At 52.3% G+C, this 18,241-nt stretch overlaps 4 protein-coding genes across 4 annotated transcripts in view; 2 read left to right on the forward strand and 2 right to left on the reverse strand.

Annotated features, from left to right (window-relative positions):
* LOC139673816 (zinc finger protein 850-like) overlaps positions 1–18,241 on the forward strand; it is a 554,262-nt gene that overhangs the window by 424,756 nt on the left and 111,265 nt on the right. The window contains 1 exon segment of the mRNA XM_071559637.1: positions 12,022–12,623. Within this exon segment, the coding sequence (XP_071415738.1) occupies positions 12,022–12,623 (602 nt within the window).
* Positions 1–18,241, reverse strand: part of LOC139673810 (zinc finger protein 850-like) — a 1,066,517-nt gene that overhangs the window by 51,272 nt on the left and 997,004 nt on the right. The gene's annotated exons all lie outside the window — the stretch shown is intronic.
* LOC139674273 (olfactory receptor 14C36-like) lies at positions 3,152–4,120 on the forward strand. Its single transcript, XM_071560463.1, has one exon. The coding sequence runs from the start codon at positions 3,152–3,154 to the stop codon at positions 4,118–4,120; it is 969 nt and encodes a 322-aa protein (XP_071416564.1).
* LOC139674274 (olfactory receptor 10AG1-like) lies at positions 16,736–17,674 on the reverse strand. Its single transcript, XM_071560464.1, has one exon. The coding sequence runs from the start codon at positions 17,672–17,674 to the stop codon at positions 16,736–16,738; it is 939 nt and encodes a 312-aa protein (XP_071416565.1).

The raw sequence follows: 18,241 nt of genomic DNA on the forward strand, positions 1-18,241 counted from the left end.
GCAATTTATATAAGTGGATCTGATTTGCCATCATTAAAACCTGTGAGGAAAAGTGATTCAATCACCCCTCTATAATTCCTGAAATGACCCCTTGATTTCATGAGGTTCCACAGCGTGACAATGAATCCATTGTATCAATAAGACTCTGCAGTGTCACACTGGGCTGTTCATTCCATGAGGTTCCACAGTGTCCCAGTGGTGGTGTGAGAGATGGTGGAGCTTTTCTTTTTGTAGTCAGAAATAGAATGAGAAAGAAATAATGTCACCAATGGCATCTGGGAAGGTCCAGACTGGATATGTGAAGAAAGAAATTTCTCTTCAAGACAAGTGCTCTGATACAAAGCATCGCCCAGAAAGAGTCTGGATCAGCCCAAGGCTTTGTGTGCCAAGGCAGAGCCAGGGAGGAGGGAGAGATGTCAGTGCAGGAAGGGGCCAGCGAGGTGGGGCAGCCGGGGGATGCCGACAGCCTGCAGGGAAAGGGGCAGGGCATGGACACCGTAGGACAGCCTGGGCTGGAGAGGAGACAGGGATGTACAGAAGCTGAAAGGCCCCAGGAGAGCCAAGTTGTGCAGGCCTTTGGCCATGGCTGCTGTGTGTGCCCCTGATGGCATGAGGAGACAAGTGAGCCTTGCAGCCCTGGGGCCTCATTGCCTCCTTGTCCCTGCTCAGCAGCCTGGGAGGTGCCACCCCATTGTGCTGCCCTTGGCATTGCACATCCCACATCCCAGTGCCCCAGGAAGAGCTCAGAGCAATGAGGGAGGGAGAGGATCTCCCTTCCCAGAGTCTGAGGGTCATGGTTGTGACCTTTGGGTTAATGAAATGTTTCTTACTTTCCTCAGCATCAGAGTGACCTTTCTTTCCTAGTCCATATTTGTCATCATTGTCTCTTTGTTTTCTAACTGGAATCTGGGGACACTTTCTCAGTTATGTCCCTCAGAGGGACCCATTAACAACAAAAGAAACCTTAAAGTTTGATTCTGACTTTGCTTTCTCAAGAGGGTCCTGCAACTTTCCTCAGGGTCTGATGTTCAGGGACTCTGCACCAATCCCCCCAGAGGGCCATTAAATGCCCTGGGCTGTTGCTGTGCTGCTGAGCTGGGCCGGGCTCCTGGCACACAGGGAGCACCTGGCAAGCGGGCAGCGCTGCAGAGAGACAGCTCTGCCCAGGAGCAGCTCCTGTGCACAGCCCAGCAGGGCTCAGGGCACTGCCTGCACACACCGAGGGCAGAAAAGCAGCGCAGAGAGAGGTTACACACAGTCTGGGGTGTGAGGAAAGTTGAGAGGAAGATCCACAGAAGAGGAATCTTTCCAGGCTTTCAGAAGGTAAGTCTGCATGAAGGACAATGTATGTGCAGTCTGTGGGAAGATCTCCCAACGCTGGCACATCCCACAGCCTGGGGGGTCTCTAATGTGGGATATCACAGTTTCTCTGGTGCTGAAGAGGAGGATGTGCTGCAAAGCAGGGACTCTCTGCTGCACCATCCTAGGGACATCCCAGCAGGGTTCCCTCCTCCCAGGGATGGCTGTAGGGTTTGAACCCTGTCTGTGGCATCCAGGCTGCCCCAAACTGTCCTGCAGAGCAGGGTCCTGCACCCCAGGGTGCTGTGCCAGGGCAGGAGCTCTGCCACATGCCAGAGGCAGCTCTCAGCTGGTCTGGGGAGCTCCCTCAGTGCTGGGGGAGAGGCTGTGTGTGGAAAGAGCAAACCCTGACAGGGCAGAGCAGGGCAGGGCAGGTTTGTTCAGCTATCAAGTGAGAGTTTCATAGGTGAGGATTGCTTACAGAACCAGAGCACTCTGGGATATTTTCCAGGGGATACTTCAAGGACAAGGTGAAAGGAGGGATTTCTATCAGGCTTTCAAGCCACATGCCTGGTGGTTTGTGTTGCAGAGGGAACACTGAGGAGCTGAACAGGGGCTGAGAACTACCTGGCATTGCTGGTGTCTGGGAGGTGGCACAGCTGGCTCAGGGTGACACTGCCCTGAGTGCCCACCTAGTTCTGCCCTGGCTTCTCCCAGCCGGACCCTCAGTGTGCATTTCCTTTTTCCTCAACTTGCTCATGTTGCTGGGGTTGTTTCCTCCTTCTCTCAGTCAGGCTCACTGGGAATGGGAGTTCAAGCTACAGAGTCAATCACTGATCCTGTGATCCCCCTCAGGCAGGTGGGTGCCTGGGAATGAGACATTCCAATTTTCCTCTGACCTGTGGGGCTGTCAGTAGTGAATTCTGTGTGCCTGGAGAATGAGGTGTGTTTCCCAGAATCAAACCCCATTGTCAGGACACTTGGCTCTTCTCTGAGATTTCCTTCCAAGCTGGGAGCGGCCCTCAAGAATGCAAATCACCTTCATAGCACAATTGTGTTATCTGAAATCCCCAGTGCAGAGGGGCAGAGATGCTGTGCCCATCCCAGGAAATGCTGCTGGGTTGGTGGGATGAGCCATGTGTGTCCTTGAGACCTTGAGCCAGGATGAGACATTGAGTGGTCTGTGATGGATCTCTCTGCTCTCAACAGTGTCTAGTGGAATTTCAGACAAAACTGGGAGTGTGATCACTCTGTCTGAGGAAGGTCCAAGTCCAGGGCAGCTGGAAGAAGGCAGAGGGAGAGAGCAGCTCCCCTCACTCTGCATTAAGCCACAGACATTGTCCTGTTCAGGAAGCCCTGCTATGCTCTTCCTCAGGGCAGCACAAATGCTGAGGGGTTCTGCCATCCAGGAAAACTCCACAGGGAAGATGAGGAGAGTCAGAAACAAAACACCCAAGCCTCTGAAACTGCCTTCTGGAATCCTGAAATCTTCTCAAAACTGGGAGTGCAGATGCCCATGAGAACTTTTGTTTTAGGAGCAGTTTCATCTGACACAGCTGAACACCAGGATGGGCTCAGTCCCCACCATGGCCATGACCCCCCTGGAGCAGAGCAGGGCTGACCCTCACAGCCAGTGGGCAGAGGGGCTGCTCCTCATGGGAAATGTAGTGAGCACAAAGCTGGGCTCCAGCCATGGATATGAAGCAAAGTTTCCTGAAAAAGGAAAAGTGGGGAGCGTGAGCAGAAGGGAAAGGGGTATTGGGATATGGCTGTGATTATTCTCAGAAATATCTCATCTGATTTGTCACTGTTATTCCCTTCTTGGACAGTGCCCCACCTCCAGAGGCAGCAGATGCCCAACAACAGCTCCATCAGCCAGTTCCTCCTCCTGCCATTGGCAGACACGCGGCAGCTGCAGCTCCTGCACTTGTGGCTCTTCCTGGGCATCTCCCTGGCTGCCTTCCTGGGCAACGGCCTCATCATCAGCGCCGTAGCCTGCGACCACCACCTGCACACCCCCATGCACTTCTTCCTGCTCAACCTGTCCCTCACAGACCTGGGCTGCATCTGCACCACTGTCCCCAAAGCCATGCACAACTCCCTCTGGGACACCACAACCATCTCCTACATGGGATGTGCTGCGCAGGTCTTTTCTTTTATGTTGTTCATTACAACAGAATTTTCCCTCCTCACCATCATGTGCTATGACCGCTACGTTGCCATCTGCAAACCCCTGCACTACGGGACCCTCCTGGGCAGCAGAGCTTGTGCCCACATGGCAGCAGCTGCCTGGGCCAGTGGCTTTCTCAATGCTCTGCTGCACACAGCCAATACATTTTCCCTGCCCCTGTGCCAGGGCAATGTCCTGGGCCAGTTCTTCTGTGAAATCCCTCAGATCCTCAAGCTCTCCTGCTCACATTCCTACCTCAGGGAACTTGGGCTCATTGTGGTTAGTGTCTGTTTAGGTTTTGGCTGTTTCATTTTCATGGTTTTCTCATATGTGCAGATCTTCAGGGCTGTGCTGAGGATCCCCTCTGAGCAGGGACGGCACAAAGCCTTTTCCACGTGCCTCCCTCACCTGGCCGTGGTCTCCCTGTTCCTCAGCACTGCCTTGTTTGCCTACCTGAAGCCTCCCACCATCTCTTCCACATCCCTGGACCTGGTGGTGTCAATTCTTTACGCAGTGATTCCTTCAGCACTGAACCCCCTCATCTACAGCCTGAGGAACCAGGAGCTCAAGGATGCTGTGAGGAAAATGATGACTGGAGGCTTTTCAGCAGCAAGAACCTCCCAGTTTTCTTCTGTACAGTGTTCACAATAAAACTCATGACAGGCTCAGTTGCCTCCCCAGGTTTTTCTTGGTGGTCAGTTGTTTGGTTTTTTTCCTAAGGTTGTTCTCAATGAAATTTTGTTATTCATCCTCTCATCTAAATCACTGTCTCTTTTTTTAATTTAACTCTTTCAATCTTTAATTGAGTAATTGTGCTATCTTTATATTTAAACAAAATAAACTCTCTTGCAGTAGCCTTGTGTGTCTGAGGAGGTCATTGGAGATCATTGGATTTTTCCTTTGAGACTTTCAGGCACCTACTGGGCAGTTCCATGTGTGCAGAGATGGGCAAAAGAGTCCCAGCACAGCAGCACTGCCAGGGAGCACCAGCACTGGGCCTTTGCTGACCTGCTCTCTTTCCACTTGTACACTCTCCTGCAGAGCCCCTGGGCTGGACTAAGGCCTTGGTCCTCTGCCAGCTGGGACACAGACCTGCTGCATGTCCATCCTGGGCTCACAGGCAGGGACAGGCCATGGGCACTGCTGGGACACAGCTGGGCTCCACAACAGCAGCTCCATCAGGAAAGGGCTTCTCCTTAGCTCAGGACATGCAGTCTTAGGGCTTTTTGCAAAGTCACTCTCAAGAACATGCCAAGGGATAGACTCTATAGAGGCTCCTTGTTTGCTTGTTCTCCAGGGGCTCTAAACCTGCATGTGAACCAGCAAACAGAGCCCTGTAACTGCAGGGGCTACAGCAGGAAACAGGGAAAATGATCTGGTGAGTGTTCTGTGTTACCCTCAGTGAACACACTGCTGCTACCCATGACAACAATAGCAGTAATAAAAGCTGGAACTATAACAAAAAATCCCACAAGAAGCACATGAGGTGCACAACACCATTGCTCCACTGCTCACCACTCAGTGCCCAATGCCCAGCCCAGCCCAGACACAGATCAGCCCTTCCTGACCAACCCCCCATTAACACCCTGAGCACGGCCCTGCATCAAAGGGAACATGCCTTGGGCCAGTTGGGCTCAGCTGTCCTGGCCCTGCTCCCATTCCTGGAACCCTGAGAAGATCATTGGAGGCCATGATTGAACAAACCTCTCACAGACTCCAAACCAAAAGCAAAACTCAAAGCACCTGGAAAAACCTGCAGCCCCTGAAGCTTTAAGGAGGCCCCCCAAGGGCCAATCCTGACAAAGCCTCCCCAGGGACTCGCCCCAGCAGAGCCTTGGAGGCCACGACTGCAGGGAGGCAAAGGCTCTGAGCAGCAGCTCAGGTGCTGAGCAAAGCCTGGCTTGGCTGGAGGCAGCAGAAAGGCCCAGCCCTGACCCCCAATCTGGGGAAGGCACATCCTGTCCCTCACACCTTGCTCAGGGCTCTGCTGGGGGCACTGGCATGGGGGGTGATGCTGAGGGCAGGACAAGAGAAAGAGAATCAGGAGGGGAGGGGGCAGATCAAGAAGCCAATCTTTCAACAAAGAAATTGAAAGGAGTGACACAAATGAAAACAGGAAACCAAAGTTACCTGGTCCCTGAACTCAACAAAACTTTCAGACTTGTGAAAAGACTCCAGCTGCCAGCCAGGTGAGTGGATTTCCATCTGGCTTCTTCCATGCTGGGATAGTGGGGCTGATAGTCAGCAGTTGCAAGGTCATGAAGCCCAAAAGCTGAGATTCCTTTGCTAGAGATTAGGAAATTGAAAGAGGAATTGGAAAAGAAGGAGAAATTTACAGTCTCTGGAGATGACTCTTCTCAAGCGTGAGGGCAAGAGTTCCATTTCAGGAAGATGTCGTGAACTCCCCAGGAAAGTGGAGCTCTGCAGATGAAGGTATCCAGTACTTGAGGGAATTACCTGCGCTGGAAATCATCTATAGTGACCTAAAAATTGAAAACACCCCTAAAGACTCAGAGGATGTTCCTTGCATAGTGGCCATGAGGAGGTTCAAAGCACTCCTGGATCACATTCCAACAGCCTGATGGCATTGTATTCCCCCCAAAGGGATACACCAGGAGATGGCACCCTCCTGGCTCTGAAATGTAGTAGAAACTCAGGGCACTTCCTCACCCCCATGGCCCAGCAGCTCAGCTCTCAGGGGCAGCCCAGGAGATCAGTCCTCTCCTGTCACAGCCAGAGGGAAAGGGAGCCCCAAGCACAGGCCACGTGGTGATCTCTGGTTCTTTCTGCATGGCCAGAGGGAGACATGAGGAAGTGGGATGGTGAACCCACCTTTGAGCTGGGAGCCCATGGAGGTGAACTGAGAGGGAAGAGAGCTGTGGAGAAGGGGTCAGCCAAGAAGGATGTCCATGTAGTTGCTGCAGGGATACAAGAAAGCAATCAGAAATCTCCCAGGCATAAAAGGACTAAAATCAACTCTTTTGATCCTGGTGATGGGACTTGTGGTCTGGTATCACAGAGGTCAGACAGTGAATACTCTGGCCAGGAACAGGAATAGAGGGTCCCTGCCTTTGGCCAGGAGGAGGAAAGGGATGACCAGGCACACTGTACTGTGTGGATTCGATGGCCTGGCACAGCAGATTCACAGAGGTGTAAAGCTTTAGTAGACACTGGTGCCCAGTGCACACTGATGGCATCAGGGCACAGGAGTGCAGAACCCTCTGGATCTCTGGAGTGGTAGGGGGATGCCAGGAGTTGTCTGTGTTAGAGACTGAGGTGAGTTTAGGAGGGGAGAAGTGGGAAAAGCCCCACATTGTGTCTGTCCCAGACTGGCCTTGTTTTCTGGACACTCTGCTCAAGGTGCCCCAGGAAACTCATCACAGACCAGCCCCTCCCAATGACCATTCCCAGCACTGGTTTGTCACCCACCTCTGAGAGGTGGTTTCTTCCTTCCCAGAGGGACATCAAGTGACTGGGCCAGAAGTGCAAGAGATCCCAAGTCCTTGTCCCCTCAGGCACAGCATCACCTGTGCCACCAAGGGCTGTGAGCAGACCTGTTGTGCTGAGGCTCTGGGGCCTCGTGGCCTCCTGGCACAGCCCCAGGAAGGCTGGGCACTGTCACCCCTTGTCCTGCCCTCAGCATCACCCCCCATGCCAGTGCCCCCAGCAGAGCCCTGAGCAAGGTGTGAGGGACAGGATGTGCCTTCCCCAGGCTGGAGGTCAGGGCTGGGCCTTTCTGCTGCCTCCAGCCAAGCCAGGCTTTGCTCAGCACCTGAGCTGCTGCCCAGAGCCTTTGCCTCCCTGGAGTCATGGCCTCCAAGGGTCTGCTGGGGTGAGTCCCTGGGGAGGCTTTGTCAGGAATGACCCTGTGGGGTTCCTTAAAGCTCCAAGGGACTGCAGGTTTTTCAAAGTACTTTGACTTTTGCTTTAGGTTTGGAGTTTCTTAGAGATTTGTTCAGTTAAGGCCTCCAATTATCAGCTGTAACGAGTCCCTTGAGATTCTTAGTCAGTATCAACACTCAGTGGGGCTCATTAATGCTTCGAGGTACTCAAAGCTTATTGAGTTGCTTCTTTTTGACACCCAGTCTGTGAGAGGTTTGCAATATCATGGCCTGCAATGATCTGCTTTAATTAGTCCCTTGAGAGGCTTTGTCAGTAACAGCCCACAATGAGGCTTGTTAATCCTTCAAGGGACTCAACATTTATTAAGGTACTTTCCCTTTCCTTTTGAAACCGAGTCTATGAGAGGTTTGTTCAATCAGAACTTCCAATTATCTCCTCCTACCAGTCAGTGAAGAGCCTGTATTGGGAATGGCCCTCAGTGGGACCCATTAGTGCTTTGAGATACTTTGTGATTTTCTTCTGACTTTGACATATGGAAAGGTTTGTGCAATCTCCTCTCAGTACCTGAGGTTCAAGGGCTCAGCACCAAATGCACCACGGGGCTTGTTAAGATAAAGCAAGACCTAACAGATCATGGCTCTTTCTGAGTTTGTCCTCTAATCAAGGAGAGTTAATTAAGAAAGTTCCCTAATACAGTTTTGAAGAAAGGTTTCAATGAGCTTCTAATAAATGTGTATTTCTATTTTAAATGATATGGATAATTACTTTTCTTTTTAGAGAAGAGGTGATTGCAGCATTCTCTGATTGATGTTGACCAAGGTTCCCTCCTGAAAAGGTTTGGACTAATTGGAGAGCAATCCCTTGAGGTCTGACAGTGTGGACAACCTTGCTCCACACCTCCCCAGCCCCATCATGTCTCTCATCAGTGAACTGGGACCTGCTTTGCTCTGAGAACTGGCTGAACACAGGCAAGAGGGATTTTTCCTCTATTTTTGCAGCAATCTGAAACTCCTAAGTTTCATCATTGAAAACAAACACACTCCTCGGACTTTCACCTCAAATCCCCCCAGTTTTACCCCAAATCCTCAGGATTCCACTCAAAGTCCCATAATTACCCTCAAAATTCCTTTAATTCCACCGAAAGATACCCTGATTTTCCCCTCATACCACAATGGTTCTACTCCAAGTTGCTTTAATTCCAACTCATATCTCTACAAACCCATCAAAGTCCTGCTGATTTTGCCCCAGATCTGCCGTGTCTTCCACCCAAAATTCTATTAATTCCACATAAAACTCTTCTCATTTACCCCCAAATCCACTTAATTTTCCTGAAGATCTCCATTATTTTTGCCCAGAGTTCCCTTAATTCCATCTATAACCTCCCCAATCCCATATATTTCACTAAAAATTACTTTAATTTCACCGAAATTTTCTCAACTCTCTTTATTTCCACCTCAAATCTTCTTAACTAAGTGCAAAATTTCCTTATTTCTACACAACATATCCCTAATTCCATCCCAAATCTCTGACCTCCACTCAAAAATTCCTTAATCCCTCTTACAATCCCAAGTAATTCATCCCAAATTCTGAAGGTTCCACAGAAATCCCCTTAATTTCACATAAGGATTATTTAATTCCATCCCAAATCCCTTAATTCCACCCAAACTCTCCTAATTTCACCTCAAATCCACTGAATTCCACTCTGAATTCCCTCAATTCCACACAAAATCCCTTCCCCAACTCACCAGCCCCCCAAGTGCCCCCAAATCACCCCCGACCCCCAAGTGTCTCTTTGGAGCCCCAAATCCCGGGGAAGGGCCCATGGGAAGGGGGGGCTGGGGGGCTTTGGGGAGGTTGGGGTCGATTTGGGGGCCTGGAAGGCACTTGGGGGGCACTTGGGGGTCCCATTGGGGTGTGAGGGGAATTTATGGGGCACTGGAAAAGAACTTGGGTGTCCGAGGGGACCCTTGGGGGGTCACTCGAGTGTCCAGGGACGGAGTCTGGGGGTCCAAAGAGGATTTTAGGGGTCACTTGTAAGTCCTGGATGAACTTGGGGGTCACTTGGGGGTCCAGGGAGGTGATTTGGGAATCCTGAGTGGGTATTGGGGGAGCACTTGGGGGACCTGGGGCCCTTCTGGGGCAGTTTGGGGTCCGGGGGACATTTGGAGGGCTGCAAAGGTGGTGGGACCGACCCGATTGGGCGCGGAGGGGGGCGGGAGTTGTAGTCCCGCCTGTGATTGGCCAGAACGGGCCGCGGTGCATGACGGGAGATGTAGTACGGGACAGGCTTAAAATGGCGCGGACTCCATGGCCCGTCACCGCCCCCTGCATTCCTTAACGCTGATTGGCTGCAGGCGGTGACGGGCAGTCTCAGCGCCCAATCAGAGGCGGCGCAGACGGAGGGCGGGACTCGACGGCGCTGCCGGGAGAGTCGAGCAATGGCGGCGAATTTGGGGTAATTTCGGAAAGTTTCGGAGCATTTCAGGGGCATTCGGGGACTCGGGGCGGGTTTTGGGGGTCCCTCAGGACCCACCCACCCCCACAGACCCCCCGTGACCCCCCCGGGGCCGTGTTGGCCGTGACGGTGAAGGAGCCGGGTAAGCCCCTCCCCCCACCCCGGGATGCGCCTCAGAACGCCCCAAATCCCCCCCGAAAATACCCCTGAGACCCCCCTAACCCACCGCCTGGGACCCCCCAAGCTGCCCTGGAGCCCCAGGATGCCCCAAATCCCGTCCTGAACTCTGCGGAGCCCCTGAAACACCCCGGACCGCCCCAAACACCCCAGAGATCTCCTAAACCCCTCCCAGACCCCCCAGACCTCTCCCAGACCGTCTAAGCTGCCCAGGACCCCTAAAATGCCCCCATACTCACCTAACTTCAGCTCCCAGACCCCTCAAACACCGCAGGACTCACCAAACCCCCTTCTAGGGCACCCAGACCTGCCCAAATTCTCTCAACCTCCTCCCAGACCCCCACCCAGACCCTCCTAAACCTCTTCAGGACCCCCTCTATTCTTTCTCCCAGTCCCTCCAAACCACACCAGGTCCCCCAAACCGCTTCGAGACCTACCCCAACTATCCCAGGATCCCCCCAAAGCTCCCTCCCAGACCTCCCAAAACAACTCCAGGGCCCTCCAAACCCCTCCAAGGAATGCCGAGGGTCCCAGGGGCGGCTTCTGCCCTGAGTCTCTGCTCGGGGTGCTCAGAGACCCCCCTGGGACACTAAAACAGGGAGCCTGGAGAGGGGGGACCCCCAATACCTGTAGGACCCCCAGCAAGCCCATTAGGGGGTACCCCCGAAAGCCCAAAGTGGAGAGATCAGAGAGCAGGAACTTCTGGGAGGCTTTTTTGGGGCTGAATCTTTTGTTGTGCAGGGGGGACACAGAGCTGGGGAAGGGGGTTTTCAGGGGGCCAGAGGTCCAAGGAAGGGGGGATGTAGCAGCTTGGAGAAGGGAAATGGGGGGTCCAGGGGAATCTGTGCCCAGGAAAGGGGGGTCCAGGGGTCGGGGAAAGGGGAATCATGGGGTAGGGAGATCCAGAGTATCCAGAGAAACTGATTTAAGTGGAACCCCAGTGTTCCAAAAAGGGTGAGTCTGTGGTCTGGGAAATTCAGGAGTGGGGGTTCCAGGGGACCCAGAGTGAAAAAAACCAAAACAAAACAGGAGGTGTGGGGGCTGGAAGAGGTGGAATGGCCAGGCAAGGGTATGCAGGGGAGTATTGGTGCAGGATAAGGGGGTGCAGGGGGATCCCAGTGCCTGGGAGTGGGCAATCAGGAGGGTGCCAAGGTGAAGGACAGGCAGGACTGGGGTGGGGAGAGGGAGTTGGTGGGTCCAGGGGATGGCAGGTTAAAGGAAAAGGGAGTGTGGGATGGGTGGGAAAGGGGGGTCAGGGTGTTCCTGGAGTCAGAATTAAGAGGTGTGGGGACAGGAAACCTGAGAATGGCCGGGCAGGGGTTTCTGGAGCCCCGGCAGCCTGGAGAGGGAGGACACTGAACAGACAGGAGACCCCAAGCAGCCAGGACAGGGGGTACCCCCAGAACCCCAAAATGGAGAGGCCAGAGAGGAGGAGTTCCTTTCAGTATTTTCTTGGCTGAATCTTGGAATTTTGGAGATTTTTATGGACGCAAGAAGCTTGTTAAGTTCTAGAGATGGTCTTTGGGAGGAGGAACCCCCAACCCAAGGCACTCACACCTTGTTTTTCCCCAAACCAGGATTTCTCCTTCCCGAAGCTTGTCAGGATGGAGGAGGAGGCTGGGAGGAAGAGGAAGATGCCACGGGACCCCCAGGCAGGTGAGGAGGAAGTCAGTGCCCCTTTGCCCCTCTCTTGTGCTGCATCTTCCAGCCCAGCATGGCCCCGGCTGCAGGACAACCCCGCTGCCGACGCCGTCCTGCCAGGGCCGGGTTTGGGGGGATGTCCTTGGCCTTCCCTGTGGGCCGGAGGCAAATGCCCTGAGTGTCCTTGTTCCTTCCTGCCCCAGGCCCTGAGCTGAGCACGGAGAGCACGGAGGACAAATCCCCCCGGCAGAACCTGCTGGCAGAGGTCGATTTGAGTGGCTCCACAGCACAGGAAGTGACTGGGGAGGAAAATCCATGGAGATCCCATAGGAGGAGGAGCTCCAAACTCAGGACAGGGTGCTCTAAAGAGGAGAAACCCTCCATCTCCTGGGAGGGCAGTCAGAGCTTGAGCCAGAGCTCCGATCCGGTGATGCAGCAGCAGCTTCACACAAAGGAGAAGCGCTACAAGTGCTTGGAATGTGGGAAGAGCTTCAGCCAGAGCTACAGCCTGATTCGCCATCAGATGATCCACACCGGGGAACGTCCGTACGAGTGTTCAGAGTGTGGGATGCTGTTTCAGACCAGCTCGCATCTCCTCACACACCAGCGCACACACACCGGGGAGCGGCCCTTCCGCTGCACCGACTGCGGGAAGAGCTTCACCCGCAACGACACCCTCATCAAGCACCGGCGCAACCACACCGGGGAGAGACCATACAAGTGTAGGGAGTGTGGGAAGATGTTTATGAGCAGATCAGATCTCCTCAAACATCAGCAGACACACACAGAGGAGCGACCCTACAAGTGTGAGGAGTGTGGGAAGAGTTATCAGAGGAGCTCAACTCTCCTCAGGCATCAGCGCACACACACAGAGGAGAGGCCCTTCCGCTGCACCGACTGCGGGAAGAGCTTCAACCGAAACTTCACCCTCACCATCCACCGGCGTATCCACACCGGGGAGAGGCCTTATGAGTGTGGGGAGTGTGGGAAGAGCTTCAACTTTAGAAGTAACTTGACTCAACACCAACGGACCCACCGGTAAAGGAAGACCTACAAGTGCCCCAGCTGCATGAACATCTTCATCCGCTGCTCCAACTCCATCATCCATTGGACAACCCACCTTGGATGATCCACAGTGACCCATGTTGGTCACAGACTTTGCGACACAAGTTGGGTAAAGAGTTGATGACCAACATTCTTGACGAGGCCTGTTTAGCAGAGACCTGGTGACCCACGTTCCAGGTGATCCATGCTGGGCAGTGCACTGCGTTTGTGTGGCCAGATTTTGTAGTGGGGGGGGCTCCAGGGATGGGTTCTGTGAGCGGCTGTCAGAAGCTTCCCCCTTGTACAGCACCTGTCCAGACCCCCCTGAAGGTGAGGCTGACCCAGGTTCTTGTTAACCCAACCTTTGGAGTAGATTACATTTACTTTATCAATATATATGTATATGTAGGGTTTAGAACAGTTTTGTTTGCATGTAAAGTAGGTTTGGAGCAGTTTTGTTTCCTGTCTGTAGTGACATAAAAGCATAAAAATAACCCTTCCCTTCCCTGGCTCCAAGCCCAGCCTGTCCCCTCCAGGGGTGGGTGTGCCTCCCTCTGCTCCTGGGTGGTTCTTTTGCCCATGGGCAGCAAAGCACCCTCTGCTTTTGCAACTGGATAATGTTGGAGCCATGAACCATCAGCATTCCATCCCCTGAAAAGTGGAGGCACTGGGGTCTGGTTCCACCACACGTGTTCATGTGCAGATAGAAATACTAAATAAACATTTATCTTGCTGACAGCTGACCCCATGTCCAGCAGCACCTCTCCCATACTCTGCCTTTATAATGTTACTGAAATCCTTGGAAACCATTAGGGCAATAAACCCTCAACACCATCTTTTCAGTGTCGAAGAGTCAGACGTTCCTTATTCTGGGTTTGACTGACAAAATTGCAGCTTCCACAGAGACACCGAGAGAAGACTTTTTCACCTATTTATACATTTTTCAGCAAACAAATAAATCAAATGTTCATTGGTTCTAAATTGCATAATTCCCTTTCATTAATTAGTAGTCTCTCCTCTGTTGGTTATCGATTTCTTGCTTTCTATATTATTTTTTAGTGTTTTCAGTATCTTTTTTCTTGGGTAGGGACTTTTCAAAATAAATACTGTGTCTTTCGTAGCCTCTTCTTTTATCATGTCCCTGTGGTCTGTATGTTCTGCATTCCAGATGTCCAGCCTCAACCACCCATCTCTCTCTTCCAGGCTTTGTTCACTGAGGCAGATCGGAGTTTATTTATCAAAACTTGAAGTTCTGGTACTTTTCACAAGTTCTTCCCACAAAAATACCTTAAGACAACTTTGATAAATGCTGGCCAAGTGTGATTTAAGGTTAACACTTTACTTATCACCAATATATATTGATTTTAAAGCCTGATGCTGGGACTGGGAGGAGCTGGGACCATCTTGCTGGCACTGGTGGTGCTGGAAGCCCCCCTGGTTGAGAGTGAGGAGCTCTTGGTAAAGGGAGTGGGGAAAGGGTGGGTAGGGCAGTGGAAACTGGGGGGAAAAGGGGGCAAAAACTGGGTGTGGGGCTGCAAAGGGAGTGGGAACCCCCAAAACCAGGAATGGGGGAAGGAGGTTGGGGACTGGGGGGACAATTGAAAAGGGGGGTTGGGACACCCAAATTTAGTGGGAGGGGGACAGCTGTAAACCACACTCTGAGGGAGGAGGGGTTTGAAGTCTTACAGGAAAAGGAGGGGAGAGGGAGGAAAAGGAAGGCTTTGGACCCCCAAACTGAGCAGAAATGGGTTTAGACCCCAAAACCAAGCAGGGGGGGACACCCCCAACCTGAGCTGTGTGGGGAATTTAGGATTGTTGGGACAATGGGAAAGGAGTGGTATAGTGGGGAAAGGAGAGGTGGGTAACTGGGCAGGGGCATCTTGGGGGTTCTGTAGCAGGATAGTCTGCCTGGAATGGGGGAAAATAACTACTACAAGGCCCAGTTTGCAAAGCCCCCAGTGGGAAATGAAGGGGGTCACCCTGCTTTTGGGGTTGAACAAAGCTGAGAGTGGCCTGAGTCAACCAACACTCCCAAAGTGAAACATCCTGAGAGGAAGGGGAAGATGTGGCAGAGCTGGGAAATCCCTGGATAAAGGAACAAACAAGTTCCACCCCTGAGAACTCCAAAGCTGCTTAGCTGGCACAGCCTGGACACACCTGACTGACAGGCCAGCGCTTTCTACTATAAAAGCCCAGGCCTAAATTTTAGAGATTGGGTCTTCTGACATATCCCTTCTTGGGGGGTGTGTGGAGATTCCTGCCTGGAGCGGGGATGCCCCTCGGGGTCACTCCTCGAGGCTGAGCCAAAGAGCTTTGTCCAGGGTCGTTGGTCTTGGTGAGTGACATCACTCTCTGCTTAATGATTGGCTTTGCTTCAATCCAAGTGTTTCAATATTGCTTCCTAGTGCAGTGTATGATAATAGTTCCTAAAGCTTCTGTGCTGTCTAGTGAATAAATCTGAGTCAGATCTTTTTGTCTAATCATTACCATAGTAAATCATATACATTTCTATAAGTTTATCTGGTGTTCCATCCTTCATTAGGCAGGACAAAGTTGTACAAAGGTTCAGTCTCACCTGTATAATCCTTTACACAGAAACCATTGACAAAGTCTGGGGCTAGGATTGGATCTAGCCACTTCCAGGCTCCTCTGGGAGAAGGACTTTAGAAACCCAGGGGGTGCTGAGAGGCACTCGGGGTCTCTGGTGGTGTTGGGGGTCCTTTCTGCATCATGTGACTGAACGGGACCTTTTCTAAGAGACTATGCCTGCAGCTCCCACTGTGCCTGTGACAGGAATCCTGTGACTGTCTGTGACCGCTCTGTCCTTTGGCAGCCTGGAGACCCTTGGAATGTCCCTTGGAGGCCCTGTGAGTGCCTGAGACAGGTTGGTGCTGGAGCAGCCCAAAGTCCCCTGGGATGTCACCATGGAACTGCTGTGACAGCCTCTGACCACACAGCTCTTTGTCACCCCCAGAAACCCCTGGGAGGTCACAAGGGAGCCCCTGGGACAGTGTGGGACCTCATGGCTCTTTGGCATCCTGGAGACCCCTGGATCCATCCCAGGATCCACATGGAGAGGATCCAGAGCCAGGTGTGCCACTGGAACTGTGTTGTATCCATTACTCTCTCTCTTCCCCGTGGAAATAAAGAGGGATCAGCAAATGTAGTGGGAGATCCCTGGGATGCTGCTGGGTAATTCATGTCCCTTCCTGACCCCCATCCTACGTGTTCCCAGTTTGGAGCTTCCAGACACCGAATCCGATGAGGATGATGATGATGATGGCAGAGATGAGGGATGAAATTTCATCCTGATTCTGGCTTTGGGAAGTCTGGGCTGGTGAGGAGCGGGAGGGAAACCCCCATGAGACTTCTCCACATTCCCAAATTCCCAATTTCCAATTTCCACATTCCCAGCCCAGGGGTGCCCCAGACCATATGACATCACACTCGGTATGTCAAGTGGGAGGAAGTTTGGAGTGATGGTGTTTGTCTTTCCAAGTCATCCTTACACAGGATGGGGCCCTGCCCTCCTGGAGATGGCTGAACACCTGCCCAGCCATGGGAAGCAGGGAATGAATTCCTGGTTTTGCTCTGCATGTGTGCATGACTTTAACTCAACCCAGAAGTTTTGTTACTTTTACCCTTCTGACCCTCCCCCCCATCCCACTGATGAGAAGGGAGTGAGCGACTGTGCAGTGCTCAGGTACTGGCTGACATTGCTCAACCTTGACAAATGGAAACTCCACAGGTGTCTGGGATGCTATTCCAGTGCTCAATTGTTCCCTTGATGGGTTTTTAAATTATTATTTTTTTATTCTTTATGATAAATTAGTCCAGCTTTACAGATCTCAGTGCAAGACATCACAGCAGGGGAAGTTGCCCTTCATATCTTTTAGCATTTGAAGCTGATTCCATGCAGGGACACTGCCCATAGTCCATGAGGTCTAGGAAGTGATTGCTCAAATCCAAGAGGAGTCACCTCCTCATGGGTTGTCTCACCCTCTGGGGCTCATTGATGACTGGCCACAATTGCACTATTTCTACCTCACATGACATTGGTCAGAAACAACTTGACAGAATTGTAGTGTTTGGGATCCACTGTGGGATCACTTTGTCCACAGGAGTTTCTTCAGGGCAATTCTCACTTCCTTATTCCTCAGACTGTAGATGAGAGGGTTAAACATGGGAGTCACAATTGTGTAAAACAAGGCAAAGTATTTGTCAGGATCTCCGGAATCCCTGGAGTGTCCCTTTAAGTAGATGACTGTGGCTGAGCCATAGAAGAGTGTCAGCACCATGAGGTGTGAGGAGCAGGTGGAAAAGGCTTTGTGCCTGCCCAGAACTGAGGGGATTTTCAGAATTGCCCTGATAATTTGAATGTAAGACAGAACTATTAGGCAGAAGGGAAGAACTGCAAACCCCAGGATGATGGTGTGCAGCACCACTTGGTTCCAGAATGTGTCTGCACAGGCCAGGTCCAGCAGTGGAGGGACGTCACAGAAGAAGTGACGAAGGTCGTGGGAGGCACAGAAGGGCAAAGTGAACAGCTGGTAGGTCTGCCCTACCTGTACTGGTGTGACAGCCCCCCAGGAGCCCAGCACCAGCCTGGTGCAGAGCCCCCTGCTCATGGCCAAGGGGTAGTGCAGGGGGTGGCAGATGGCCACGTAGCGGTCGTAGGCCATGGCAGCCAGGAGAAGGCACTCGGTGCTGCCCAACAGGACCAGGAAATACAGCTGGGCAGCACAGCCAAGGAAGGAGATCCTGCCATCTGCCCTCAGGACACTCACCAGCATTTTTGGCAGAGTGACTGAGGTGTAGCAGATCTCCAGGAAGGACAAGTTCCTCAGGAAGAAGTACATGGGGCTGTGCAGGCTGCAGTCCAGCACTGTGATGAGGCCAATCAGGCTGTTCCCTGCCAGCACCACCAGGTAGATGACCAGGAGCACAGTGAAGCACAGGCCCTGCAGGCTGGAGTGGTCACAAAATGCCAGAAGAACGAATCCAGATCCAACGGTGTGGTTCTCCAAGCCTCTCCTTTGGGACATTTTCCCTCTGCAGAGCAATCCAAGCAGCAGCTCTGAGGGTGCTGGTGGCCTCTCTGCCACCACACGCACCTGAAGGCCAGAGAAAGACTCCAAACACCACACACAGGTGGCTGCAGGAGAGTTGGAAATCTAACAGGGCTGTTTGCTGCAGGGAGGATTGCAGAGGGAGGGAGGAACAGAATCCCTGAGCCTGCAGGACCCGGCGATGCCACAGAGAGAAGAGAATCTTGCCTTGCTTTTTCAGAGGTGATTTTATTAAATAGGATGCCTGGGGATAAAAGAGAAAAGGAAGGAAATGGATAAATACCAGCCCCTTGCAAAACCATCTTGTTTACATTCCTTGTCCAGATCTTTAAGAGATGCATTTAATGTTAGAACATTGAGTAGAAACAGGGTGAAAAAGCAGGAAAGTGATGAAAACGGGGAAGACAAAGCAAGGCAAGGCTCGGGGAGGAGAGGCAATCCTAACACTGCAAGGCAAGGCATGACTCAGTTCTTAGGCCTTAGGCAGAGAGATTAATCCCAGCTCTCGTCACATGTAAGAGCTCACCCCCTGGTGCTCTGTCA

Source organism: Pithys albifrons, chromosome 7 (assembly GCF_047495875.1).
Source record: "Pithys albifrons albifrons isolate INPA30051 chromosome 7, PitAlb_v1, whole genome shotgun sequence".
Lineage (NCBI taxonomy): Eukaryota > Metazoa > Chordata > Aves > Passeriformes > Thamnophilidae > Pithys > Pithys albifrons.